The sequence below is a fragment of the Capra hircus genome, chromosome 7 (genome assembly GCF_001704415.2).
Source record: "Capra hircus breed San Clemente chromosome 7, ASM170441v1, whole genome shotgun sequence".
NCBI lineage: Eukaryota > Metazoa > Chordata > Mammalia > Artiodactyla > Bovidae > Capra > Capra hircus.
The window spans coordinates 85,038,866-85,053,306 of NC_030814.1; the positions used below are offsets into that span (position 1 = coordinate 85,038,866).

Sequence of the window (14,441 nt, forward strand, 5' to 3'; positions counted from 1 at the left end):
AGACTTCGGGTGTCTATGATGCACCAATACAGGTTCATCAGCGCAACAAACATACCATTGTGGAGAGGGAGGCTCTGCATGCGCAGGGCCGGATAGCACAGCGAAACCTCTGTACCTTCCTCTCAATTTCGCTATGAACTTTAAACTGCTCCAAGAAAGTTAAGTCTTCATAAAAATTTAATATGAACTTTGTATAGATGAGAAACATATACACTGAAATCGGATAAAATTACATTGAAAGAGAAAGAGTGATTCCTAACTTGGGACTAAGAAAAAAGACAGCTCAAGCATTATCACAGCTTTCTTTATTTATATCTTGATAAAAATGGAAGCATCTAAATTAAATGAGGAGCCCTCCATACACTTTCCCATACCTAGATGGTGACTGAAGTATATACACAGTCAGTAACTGATAACACTTGTAAGAAATGCAGTCAGGGATCAAGGTATTATATTTCAAATTTTGTGGCATTTTTACCTAACTACAGCAGGATTTTCCTTAGAGTAGACTAATTTTCTTCAGGCAATGAGCCATGGTAATTTGTGAGACAGCTTTTCTTTCTTTCTCTCTCACTTAGTTGAAGCTATAGATATATCAACAATATTGTAAAACCAGCATTTTTGTTTATTTTGGCCTGTAATATTGCTTTTACATTTCAGTATGAAACAGCAATGATTTTATAAGTAAAATGAAGAAATAAGGGAATATATTTGAGTTTATATCTTTTTCTTCTTATATCAAAGTTCAAAACATTCATCTGGTTCTTTCATTCCAGGGTAGAATAGATTTTTCTATCACTAACACACACCTAATTTTGAGTCTCTGAGAAAGGTGTTTTGGAGGCTCTCAATTTTTCCAGTGATCTTCAGCAGAAACTGAACTACAAGAATTACATGAATTACTTCACCATGTTTTTCTTTTTCTTTCTTTTTTTTTTTTTAGTATTTTTAAAAGGGATTTAAATATTCAATGGCACTGGGGAAACAACACTGGTTCTCAGCATTTGGGAAAATGTCCCTGAATCCTCTAAAATGCAATTTCCTGACCACTGTGTTATGCTAAATAAATCAAGTCCTCTTGGTCTGAAATGTCCATTTCTATAATTTGGGTGAAGCTGGGGCTAGAGAGGTAAAAACAGGCTGAGACTCGTCAGCAATTAACAGATAATCTTAAATCCCCAGTTCCATGTTTCTTCATCAAGATGATGAATTTGGGTCCCTTTCTTTGCTTGCTAATACTTTGGTTGGATAGGCAAATATATGCTCCAGTAGGTCAATTTTGTTTGTTTAAGATTTAAAAAGTTTATTTATAGGAAACTATACTACAAGTCATAATTGAAATGTTATATTAGAACTCTTTTACAATTATTTTTTTAAGATCTCAAATCACAAGGTTTATTGAATATTTCATAATTAAATTGTCTGTGGTATATACCCCTGTCTTCTTTACTGAAGACCTAGAAGGGCCAAATGCTTTCTTTATCTTACATAATACTCATAAAACCTTTATGTAGAAAAGACCATTCTTATCTCTACTGTTAAAAGATACAGGCATTCATTTATTTGCTTGAGATCATGCAATCCCCACACACACCTACAGCACAAACCCTGACAATGTGGGCCCCAAATCTGGGATACTGGCCACCACGTGCTCTTCTTGTTCCACACTTATTCTCTGAATTCTACTTGAAACTAAAATTGTCATTTCTCTCTACAATTTTCTTCTTGTTCTCAGAATGAAAACTAAAAACTAAATTTCTTTTAAATGAAAGTTAAGACAAGATCTGAATATTCCTAATTCTGATCCAAAATCCAGATCACAAGCTACAGAATCTCTTTTTGTAAAATAATTTTCTTTTGGAATATGTATTTTTCACAGACTCCACGTTTATGATGATGATGTTACCCATCATGCCTCAAATAAAGAACTCTTTTTCTTCCCAGCTCTCATAGAAAACTCCATGCACAACTTTCCATGAAAACCATTTTGTTTAGGTTGAAATTAAGGGAGAGATGTCACTTCAGTAACTCCATATGAAATATTGCTGGGAGTTGACTAAGACTGCCAAGGTAGTGCCCAAGTTGCTGAATGCGTGCATTTTAACAGTGGAAGTCATTTGCGGGAAGCAACTAAAAGTTTAGACTGGCAACTTCTGATAAATACACTAGCAAGTGATACGTGCTAATTTTGCCTCAGATGTCAGCTCCAGGTTGCTGTTTGGTTGACCCTCTAGATGTGCTTCCCAGCTGGCCTCACTTTCTTGGGTGTGACACCTGGGGGGCGTCTAAAAGTCAAACCTGAAAACCCCACTGCTAACCTGGGTCCACGTGCCCTTCCCAAATGGCTAATTTTAGATTTTAACTCTTTAATACATACGCAACAAATTTCTAAGCTACTCAGTGCTCTGCTTTCCAAGAAAAATGCATCATGAAAATCATATTCCTTAGAGCAAAAGATATTTTACAATCAATTTGTTTGATTACAAGACACTCTCTATCTTATACGGGGGGAGAGAGAGAGGAGAGAGAAAGAGATGAAGACATATTGACCCGACTGGATGTCATTTTTGCTTAGCACACATAGGAAACCATGGCAAGTGGAGTCAGGCTTTGATGCTCAAAGCTAGTAGTACTATTTAAGTTTCCATTATTGTCTCTGTGTTTTAAAATTCAAATTTTTCTTCCAGGGGAGAGGGTTTGGGGAACTGGGAAGAAGGAAGCTTGGAACTAAGAGCACATTAATTGAGGAAGATGAGCTTTAGCAATCTTTGCAAGAGTGATGGCCTTGCTCAGAATTAATCCTGTTCTCACGGAGGAGTTTCAATTGTTACAGGCTCATCCCTTTTATTAATATGCCTTAAAATGAGACTGAATATTGAAGGCTGTTACCAGGAAAATACTGTGCTTAAAGATGAGGTAATGCCAGGATATGGAAGCAACCCAAGTTTCTATCAACATACTGTGGACAAAGATGTGGTATATGTATATGTGTGCGTGTGTGTGTGTGTGTGTGTGTGTGTGTGTGTATGAATATTACCCAGACATAAAAAAATAAACTTTTGCGATTTGCAACAACATGAATGGACCTAGAGAGCATTATGTTTAATGAAATTAGTCAAAGACAAACATTGTATATTATCACTTAAATGTGGAATCTAAAAAATCTCCTGCATTGCAAGCAGATTCTATACAGTCTGAGCCACCAGGGAATCCCAAAATTAAATACAGGTATATGCAAAACAGACTCACAGATATAGAAAACAAATGAGTGGATAGCAATGGGGAGAGGGAAGGTGGGAGAGGCAATATAGAGGTATGGAACTAAGAAATACAAACTACTATGTATAAAATACATAAGAAACATGGATATATTGTACATCACAGCGAAATAGTCATTATTTTGTAAAGTCATTATTTAACTTTAAGTGGAATATAAATTATAAAAATACAGAATCACTATGCTGTACACCTAAAACTAATTTAATACTCATGAATCGCAGCACACCAGGCCTCCCTGTCCATCACCAACTCCCAGAGTTCACTCAGACTCACGTCCATCGAGTCAGTGATGCCATCCAGCCATCTCATCCTCTGTCGTCCCCTTCTCCTCCTGCCCCCAATCCCTCCCAGCATCAGAGTCTTTTCCAATGAGTCAACTCTTCGCATGAGGTGGCCAAAGTACTGGAGCTTCAGCTTTAGCATCATTCTTTCCAAAGAAATCCCAGGGCTGATCTCCTTCAGAATGGACTGGTTGGATCTCCTTGCAGTCCAAGGGACTCTCAAGAGTCTTCTCCACCACCACAGTTCAAAAGCATCAATTCTTCGGCGCTCAGCCTTCTTCACAGTCCAACTCTCACATCTATACATGACCACAGGAAAAACCATAGCCAAAGAGTCGGACACGACTGAGCGACTGAACTGAACTGAACTGAACTGAAGCCAACTATATATAGCTCAATTAAAGAATAGGTACTTGTTAATGCTTTCGGGAAATGTAAATAAACTGCAATATTTGAAAACAAAAACAAGCAAAAATATATGGAAATGTTTGTGATATCTGTGTTTCTCCTGTATGACTTCTTAATCTGTATCGTGAGCCCAAAGCTCCATGGAAAAGACATAAAGGGTGATCTAGAAGATGAGAGTCTAGTCCTGTGAGCCAGGGACGGCTCACTGATCACTCAGCAGATGCTTCTCCACCAGTCTGGAGGAGGGCAGGGCAGCACACAGGCCTGGAATGAGGAAGAGGCACCCTGACTACACAGAGTCAGCCTCTTTGTTCCCCAATCAGGCATCAAGCCACAGCAGGTAGAAACAAGGTTCAGCATGCTAACATCAGCGTGACCTAAGCTGCCTACACAGACATCAATCCTAATGGAAATGTGAATGCATCACGCTTTGGGAAATAAAGGGCTCAAAAAGAGGATACACACCCCTCCAGGAAATCAGAGTTTGTGTGTCTTTAAGTATGTAACCACTGCTCATAACAGGAAGAACCAGGAAATGATGTCCATCAGAGAGAAAGTTGATAAACACATGAAGGTAAATCCCCATAATGGAATAGTATATCCCATTCTAGAGAATGAACTAGAACAACATGGAAATATTAATAGTTATAGATGAATCATTTCATTAAAATGAAAGGTTCACAAGTATCAAATTGTTTTTGTACAATCTAAAAGATTGCAATAATCATTAATAATAATAAAAATGAAATATCTATAGGTGCAATAAAACTATCTAAAAAAAGCAAGAAAATGCAGCATGCTGACTACAAAGTATGGTTGAGGGGGCACCATGACACGTACGGATTATTATCCTGGCCTTGGTGTTTGTTTCTGGTAGTTTCATGAGTGCTTATTACATTGTTTAAAGCAACTAAATAACAGCAGGCTATGGCACCCAAACACTGGGTGCTGGCACCTTTGGTAGCATCACAGTCCCACATTAGTATGAGGATACAGAAGAGCCAGGCAATAAATGAAGCTTAGGACCCGGGTCAGGTCACAGTGGGTCCACTGAGGGCATGGACTCACCCAGTGTTTATTTCCCAAGATGCCAAATGTATAATTAGCCCGAACATCCCTATAAGTTGCCACAACTGACACAGTTAGCACTTGACCTGTAGGGCAAGAACTGCCATAGTTGGGAAGAACAAGTGGAAGCCTCTGAAACTGCTCCAAGCTTTAAGCTAAGGAAACAAACAAACAAAAAAGAAAGCAGGGTATGGGTGGAATAATAATGAGATTATGCCATGAAACAAATACTGTGATGAATACAATTCTATGCACCCGAGAGAGGCAGCACTGACATACAGATAGATAGATGTGTGTATATATGTGTATATAGAGAGAAGAAATCCTAACTAAATGCAGTCACCATGAAACATAGATAGACTGACCTGTTTCCTACTTTAAAAGCTATATATTTGCAAAGGTCCAGCCTGTGTTTTGACATCTATATCAGTTTTTATTTCACTGGGCCATGCAGCTCATTTGCAGTTGATGACCAGGATTCTACCAGCTTTTTGCTTAAAGATGATTTAAGAACATCTTCACATTAATTACTGGTGGCTCAGACAGTAAAGACTCTGCCTGCAAGGCAGAAGACCTTGCTTTGATCCTTAGGTTAGGAAGATCCTTTGGAGAAGCAAATGACTACCCACTCCAGTATCTTTGCCTGGAGAATTCCATGGACAGAGGAGCCTGGTGGGCTACGGTCCATGAGGTTGTACTGAGTCAGACATGATCGAGGGACTAACACTTTCACTTTCTTCACAATACAGTACCACATACACTCTTTTAAATATTACTTATGTTTTTGCCAAAAGCAAATTACAATCCACTTCACCATAATTATCACCCTGACCTCTTCCTCTTTTACAATTAATTTCTTTAGACCTCTGCTACTGACTCCCTTCTATGAATGAAGACAAAATTAGTTCATTTGCATCTCTTACTACTCCCATTCTCCTTCACCTGAAATTTCAATTCTCAAGTCATAGAGGATGGATTATTTTTAGCACAGTGGTACAGAATAAACTTTCATTTTAATAAGTAGAAAATACAGCAAAAACTCTACAGGTGGTGCCAGGATCACTGAAATGGATCTAACTCAGGCCTTTCTGGATCGCAGGGCACAGAACAGTATTCCTGTTGCTGCCGCTATAAATACGTTTTCCTATAAATGCAGTCCGTGGGTTGGGAATGTGTGCTACCTGGTCACCCACCCTTGCCTGCTCAACAGTGCTTGCTGAGAGCGAAAGCTCTGGAATGAAGCTAGCAGGTTGGAATCCTGGCCCCATGGTTTCATAGCCATTAAAACCTGCAAAGGTTACTTTACCTAAGACTCTCTGTGTCTCAGTCTCTTCTGTAAAGCGAGTTAACAATAGTAACCAGGGCTTCCTTGATGGTTCAGTGATAAGGAATATGCCTGCTAATGCAGGAGACACAGGTTCCGTCCCTGATTTGCAAAGATCTCACATGCCACAGAGCACCTAGGCCCGGGCTCTAGAGCCCGAGAGCTGCAAGAACTGAAGCTCACAAGCCCCAGAGCCCGCGCTTCACAACAGGAGAAGCCCCTGCGATAAGAAGCCCACCCACAAGCCACAGCTAGAGAGCAGCCCCTGCCCGCTGCCAGCTAGAGAAAAGCCCTGGCAGCAAGGAAGACCCAGTACAGCCAAAAATAAATAGATAAAAAACTTAAAAAAAACAGTGACCAAACTCACAGCACTGTATTATGACTTAATAAGAAAACCTATGCAAAGTGGTTTAAATGTAGCTGAGAGCACATTAAGTGCTCCATAAATATTAGTTTTTATTAATGCTATTCTGGTGCATTACTTACAGGCAGATGCAAACAAAAAAATTACTTATAAAGCAAAATAAAAAGTGCTTATATGTTACAAGAGCAGAAAGTAGGTTTGGGTTTAGGAGCCCGGTCTTTCTTATTTAAGGGAGTGAAGTGAAAATGAAAGTCGCACAGTTGTGTCTGATTCTTTGTGACCCCATGGACTGTACAGTCCATGGAATTCTCCAGGCCAGAATACTGGAGTGGGCAGCCTAACCCTTCTTCAGCAGATCTTCCTGACCCAGGAACAGAACCAGGGTCTCCTGCATTGCAGGTGGATTCTTTAAGAGGGATTTCATTTATATTTTAACTACAGTGCTGCAAATTTCTTTTTAAGAAGATTTGAAAGATGATAGTTTTGTGTTTTTAGATTAATGACCTAAAACATTTCTCAAAATTTACAGTTCTCTTACTTGAATCTCAATTTTTAATATGTAGCGTTCTTTTTGGGAAATAGTCAATGAGCTTATTTATTATTTATTTTAAAGTTAATACACTTTTGGAAATATGAGTAAAAGCAAGTGCTTTTCAGTTCAGCACAGACGTTTATTTTCCACGGTTTATCAAAGCAGAGTTGGAACAGCCACTAACGACACTGTGCCAGCAACTTTCATGAGTTTCATGAATATAAATAAATAAGTTTGTTGTCAGAAATCCCAAACAACTAAATGCTGTGGTAATGGAACAAAGCTGAAGAGTCTTCAGAATAAATTGCAAACAACTATTTGACATGTGAAGGGCCATTGAAGGGAAACTTTCCAATATAATGATGCTGTTTTTCTGCCTTCCATGTAAGCCAGGAAAGAATAACTCAAGAAATGTCAGAGAAGGTATAGTCTGGAAGAGGGGATCATGTAAGGACACCTGGTACCTAGTTGTGCTTATCCAAGTGGACTGAAGTTCAAATTAACATTTCTTGTTATATAAAAAAAATGTGGACAGTCTTCTGATATACACTTTCGTATTATATTGATGTATTCTACTTTTCTGAATTTAAATCAGATAAATTTAGATGAATAAATCTTTCAAAAGAGTAAATAACTGAAACAACCTTCTTTTTGGATGCGAATAGTTTACTACACCAAAGAATCACTTTGGCCATTTTATGACAGACTTAAGAAGATATTGTAGCCAAACTGGCCCAGGAGAAATGAGACATGACTTTAGTAAACGTTAAGAGGTTTTACTGAATCTGGGGTACTAAGTCAGTGATGGAGAAAGATAAGGGATTCTTTTAGACAAACACTCACACACAGAGAGAAATATATATTTATATTCCTTCCTCTCTGCTTGGACACTAGCCTACATCTAAATGTGAAAAAATAATCCCACAAGAGAATTTTCCTAATGATATGAAACAAAACAAACCTTAATGATAGATATTGACTGACAGGTTTCAAACGTTAAATTAGGAGACGAACGCTCCCTCATCATTTTTTTCATGTTAGTATAAACTATGTATGTTCAAACTTAGAGATTCAGTAGAACAAGCCTTTTGGAGAAGATTTTAGTTAAGAAGATATCTCAAAGCAGAAGACAGTTCTTTCTTTTAAATAGACAGTGAAGCTCCCTGACCTCTGTTTATTGTCACCCTGCCTATTTAACTGATATGCAGAGTACATCATGAAAAATGCTGGGCTGGGTAAAGCACAAGCTGGATATGCAGAGTACATCAAGAGAAACGCTGGGCTGGATAAAGCACAAGCTGGAATCAAGATTGTCAGAAGAAAGATCAATAACCTCAGATATGCAGATGCTGTTACTGCTGCTAAGTCGCTTCAGTAGTGTCCAACTCTGTGCGACCCCATAGATGGCTGCCCACCAGGCTCCCCCGTCCCTGGGATTCTCCAGGCAAGAATACTGGAGTGGGTTGCCATTTCCTTCTCCAATGCATGAAAGTGAAGTCGCTCAGTCGTGTCCGACTCTTCAAGACCCCATGGACTGTAGCCTACCAGGCTCCTCTGTCCATGAGATTTCCCAAACAAGAGTACTGGAGTGGGTTGCCATTGTCTTCTCCGATATGCAGATGACATCACCCTTATGGCAGAAAGCAAAGAAGAACTAAAGAGCCTCTTGATGAAAGTGAAAGAAGAGAGTGAAAAAGTTGGCTTAAAATTCAACATTCAGAAAACTAAGATCATGGCCCGTCACTTCATGGCAAATAGATGGGGAAACAGTGGAAACAGTGACAGACTTTATTTTGGGAGGCTTCAAAATCAAATCACTGCAGATGGTGACTGCAGTCATGAAATTAAAAGATGCTTGCTCTTTGGAAGAAAAGTTATGACCAACCTAGATAGCATATTAAAAAGCAGAGACATTACTTTGCCAACAAAAGTCCATCTAGTCAAAACTATGGATTTTCCAGTGGTCATGTATGGATGTGAGAGTTGGACTATAAAAGCTGAGCACAGAAGAATTGATGCTTTTGAACTGTGGTGTTGGAGAAGACTCTTGAGAATCCCTTGGACTGCAAGGAGATCCAACCAGTCCATCATAAAGGAAATCAGTCCTGAATATTCACTGGAAGGACTGATGCTGAAGCTGAAGCTCCAATACTTTGGCCACCTGATGTGAAGAACTGACTCATTTGAAAAGACCCTGATGCTGGGACAGATTGAAGGTGGGAGAGGAAAGGGATGACAGAGGATAAGATGGTTGGATGGCAATACCGACTCAATGGACATGAGTTTGAGTGAGTGAGCTCCGGGAGTTGGTGATGGACAGGGTGGCCTGGCATGCTGCAGTCCGTGGGTTCTCAAAGAAGTGGACACAGCTGAGCGACTGAACTGAACTGAAAGAGGGACAATGACACAAAAATCTAAAAATGCTGAACTGCACAATGTTTATGCTCTTAGCCTTTGAATTATAACCAAAGTGAAATAAGATTATTAAGGAAGTGAAAAAAGTCATGTAAAGCAAAAATTTCCATGATGAAGATCACTGGCCTCTTTCCAAATACAATCTCAACTCTGGCCCCGTATTTTCTTTTCATTTGGACATTCAACCCAAGTAAAAGAACTTAACTTACTATATACCCTGCTCCCCATGAATCTTATATCAAGAACTGTTTCAGGCTCTGTATTAAATGAAATTTATCAGCATGAAATAAGACAGAGTTTTTGTCCTCAATGACCTTACTCAAGTGTTGAAGTGAGATGGTCAGTAAACAAGTAACATACAAAATCAATAAGACATTTTCTCAAAGTTGTTAAGCTGACTTTGCAATTTCTTGTTAATGCTACCATCATTTTCCTAATCACAGGAAAATGTGAAGGAGTCACCTTTCTTATTTCTGAATAGATCTAGTAACTTACAGATTAAAAAAGATTTCTTTGGAGAATTTCACTGCCAAATGAACAGAAATGTAAAATGTGCTACAACAGAAATAGGAAGGGCATCCTTTAAAACTAAATCTTTTAGTTCTATATTTTAACATTCATCGTAATCCGTACAAAAATTAAAATATCTTACCTTCAACATTTGGTTAAAAGTAATTGCTATCACTGTATTTTTATTTAGAATAAACACTAACTTTAAATTCATGGCAACACTTTTTACATTGATACTATATTAACTGACTATAATTTAAAACCTGTAACTGAGGGTAACAACAGTTTGCAGTCTTTCCAGATACATTACGCCACCAATTACACTAAATAAATTTATGTAAGGAAATACCACTTGTTCTTTTACATAAAGAAACAGTATAACCCAAAGAAAATGGATAATAGTCACTTTTAAGACCTATCCAAATAAATATGACTTAGACACAAAGTCAAGGCTTCATAAAACCTTTAGTTTTCAAATTCTAATCACCACTTCTTCTAATTCTACTATTCCCCACCAGTCCCAAACATTAAATCATATAATTTTTTTCTGGGCATTGGTTAAATAGATTTGGCTGCCTGGCAGGAAATAAGGAAAGAGACGACTGGGTTCAGGGCTCTGGGTGGTGCCTCCGTTACATCAATAGCCCCCTTTCCTAAGGAACATAGACAAGTGTGAATAAAGAGTTGCACTGTCTCTAGCCAAGCTCTGTCTTGGCTCTGCATGTTGTTCTGATGAAATGTGATGTAGAAAATGCTCATTCCGTTTTCAACTAAGAAGTAATACATTGTTGGATGATTAATGGAACCGTCACAGCCACTCTCGTCAGCTGGTGGCTGTACCTTCTCACCTACAATCAAACTCTCTTTTTGTTCCTAAGTCCACCACCCTTGGATCTAGCTTGTATATGACGCCACTAGTAAAAAAGTAAAGGGGGAGGGGTGGTGATAAAAGGTTGAGCAACAGAAGCAACCCCAAAAGAGGGGGGAAGGAAAATACAGAACATAGCAAGGAAGTAGCGGTCCAACCCAGACTTCCTGCAGATCCCTAACTCTCTAGTCCAATTCCTTGTTTATTCATACTTTACTTCTTATCCAGGAAACAGTTCCTTTTCCTATCTGTTCTCCATCATTATACTCTAGATTTTACTTTTCCCACTTTTTTGTTGACAGAGAGGGACACAATTTTTATAACCAAGTAACCGAAACAGAGACATTACTTTGCCAACAAAGGTCCGTCTAGTCAAGGCTATGGTTTTCCCAGTGGTCATGTATGGATGTGAGAGTTGGACTATAATGAAAGCTGAGCGCCGAAGAATTGACGCTTTTGAACTGTGATGTTGAGGAAGACTCTTGAGAGTCCCTTGGGCTGCAAGGAGATCCAACCAGTCCATTCTAAAGGAGATCAACCCTGAATATTCACTGGAAGGACTGATGCTGAAGCTGAAACTCCAATACTTTAGCCACCTGATGCGAAGTGCTGACTCATTTGAAAAGACCCTGATGCTGGGAAAGATTGAGGGCAGGAGGAGAAGGGGACGACAGAGGATGAGATGGTTGGATGGCATCACCGACTCAATGGACATGAGTTTGGGTAAACTCCGGGAGTTGGGGATGGACGGGGAGGCCTGACGTGCTGCGGTTCATGGGGTCACAAAGAGTTGGACACGACTGAGTGACTGAACTGAACTGAACTGAACAAAAACAATCCCAATACTGCCTTTTGGAAAGGGGAAAAAAATGAAAGACTTACTTATATATACCAGGTATTGAAGGTAAAAGGTCTAAATGAACTTGTGATATTTTCACCAGAAATAATTATTAATATGTTGGCACTACTGAATAAAAAAAATGCTGTCAGTTAATACCCTAGTAGGCATAAGGAATAAGTTCAGATTATTGAATTTTCCATATATATTTTTCCACCTCAGAAAAGTTAGACTGGCAAAAACTCCAAAATAATTTTTTTTTAACTCTGAATAGATAAAAACACTTATGTAACAAAATGAGAAAAGATATACTCTTAAAGCTTTTTCAGAAAAAGCTTTGAGCTCAGTTAACAATAAACTGATTTAAGTAATAACAGAAAAGACAAACATACTTTAATACTACCAGAAGCATTATAATTTCCTAAACCTCTATATTAATTAAAACTACACACACTTAGAAGCTTACTGAATTTCATAATTTTGATAAAGTTTTCAAAGATACATATAACAAGTGAATTTATTCTATTTGAGGAATGCTGATAAAATTTACATTTCAATATTATAGTCCCAAACTCATATTCCAGAAAAGTATTAGTTTTTTTATAGTTTTTTTTTTAAGATCTTTACTTGACTGAGCTATTTTCTAGGAGATTACCTGCTGCGATAATTTCCAAACCCTCCTTGAGTCAGTCATGCTTGTCTTTTATTAGATGGTCAGTTACGCACAATATCCAATACAAAACTTGAAGTCTTTATTTTCACTCAGTCGTGTCTGACTCTTTGCGACCCCATGGATTGTAGCCTACCAGGCTCCTCTGTCCATGGGATTTTCCAGGCAATAGTACTGGAGTGGATTGCCATTTCCTCTTCCAATAACATATGACAGAGTACCTCTAATGCATTGCTTTAATATATTCCACTCGAACTTACCTTTACCTAATGTTAATGTCTGATATAATTTCATAAGTGAAATAGAAAACTAACAAGGAAAAAATAAAAATTATTTGATTGCTACCATACTCACTGCAATATAGAAACTGAGATAAACCAAATGGAAAACGATACTGGTTCTTTTTTTCCAAATGAAACCCAATTAAATATACAAACCAACACAAAACTACTCTAAGGTTATTCCTTCACTTTTATATTAAAATAAATCATTGTAATTGTGAGTAAATTCTCCAAAACTCAAAAAGAAGTCATACTTTTCTCAGATTCAGAGTCAGGCATGTCCCTTGAAAGGGAGATACTCACCTTCACATTTCTGAGTAGTTTCACTCTGCTTATGACCAGCAGGACACTTGCATTCAAAAGAGCCCACTGTATTGATACAGTTTCCTCCCTGGCATATCCCAGGAATAGCCTGGCATTCATCAACATCTGCAAGAAGAAAGCATTTTCGATATAGATATCACTAATTTTCAGAATATTTATCTACACATGCGTGTTTTTTTAACGTATAGCAGAAATCCATTCGTCCTCAAAGGAATAGTGTGAGGGTAGTCAGGATCCCTTTGTATGCATGTATTTTAATTTAGGTAAATAGTATATGTTAAAGGTCTCATTTTGTCTCTTGGTTTTGACTTTTAGAATTTTGTTTCTAAAATCCATCCGTGTTGTTTTGTAGACAACCAATCCCTTGCTTTGATTTGCTGCAGAAGACTTCCTTTTATTTTTAATTGGAACATAATTGCTTTACAATGTTGATTTAGTATCTGCTTGAGCCTCCCTCCCTACTTGCCTCCCCCACTTCACCCCATCCCCCTAGGTTGCTTCCGAGCACCAAGCTGAGCTCCCTGTGTTACACAGCAGTTCCCCACCAGCTCTTTCACACATGATCATGCATATATGTCAAGGCTGCTTTCTCAATCTGTCCACTCTCCTGGTGATGAATATTCAGCATCCTCTAACTTTTCATCACCTCAGGAGAACAAACATATAATCTGAAAAGACTCATATCTATTAAAGTAATGTAAGTCTTAGTTTAAAATCTTTGCCCGAAGAAAATTTCAGGTCTAGATGGCTTTGCTGTTAAATTCTTTCAAACGTTTAAGAAAGAAACATACACAAAGTCACACAGAAAAGAGAAGAGAGGACACCGCCCAACCCATTTCACTGAGTTGGCATCACCCTGAAGCCAGAGCCAGATGAGGAATTGATATAAGGAGGAAAACAAGAAGAATAACATCTTTTGGGGAAGAGCATACAAAAATTATTAGCCAGTCAACTTTAGCAATATATAAAATATAGAAACCTTTAGCAATATATAAAAGGTTAATATATCATGACTAAGTAAAATGTTTATTCCAGGAATTTAAGGTTTCCACATTCAAACATAAATCAGTTCATCAAACAGATTACGGAAGAGACAACACATGAATATCTCTTGGATGTGAAAAAAGCAGCGGCAAAGTTCAACACTCATTCATGATCACTAATAGATTTTTTTAAAATCTCAGTTAGCCAGAAATACAAGGGAATGTCCTCCACCTGATAAAGACTCTGTATAAAAAAACTACAGCTAACACATTATAGGAGATTGGGAAAATTTTCT

General features: G+C 38.1%; 1 protein-coding gene across 1 annotated transcript in view; it reads right to left on the reverse strand.

The window, feature by feature from the left end:
- Positions 1-14,441, reverse strand: part of FBN2 (fibrillin 2) — a 226,314-nt gene that overhangs the window by 140,128 nt on the left and 71,745 nt on the right. The window contains exon 7 of the mRNA XM_018050706.1: positions 13,142-13,267. Within this exon, the coding sequence (XP_017906195.1) occupies positions 13,142-13,267 (126 nt within the window). The remainder of the gene's footprint in view (positions 1-13,141; positions 13,268-14,441) is intronic.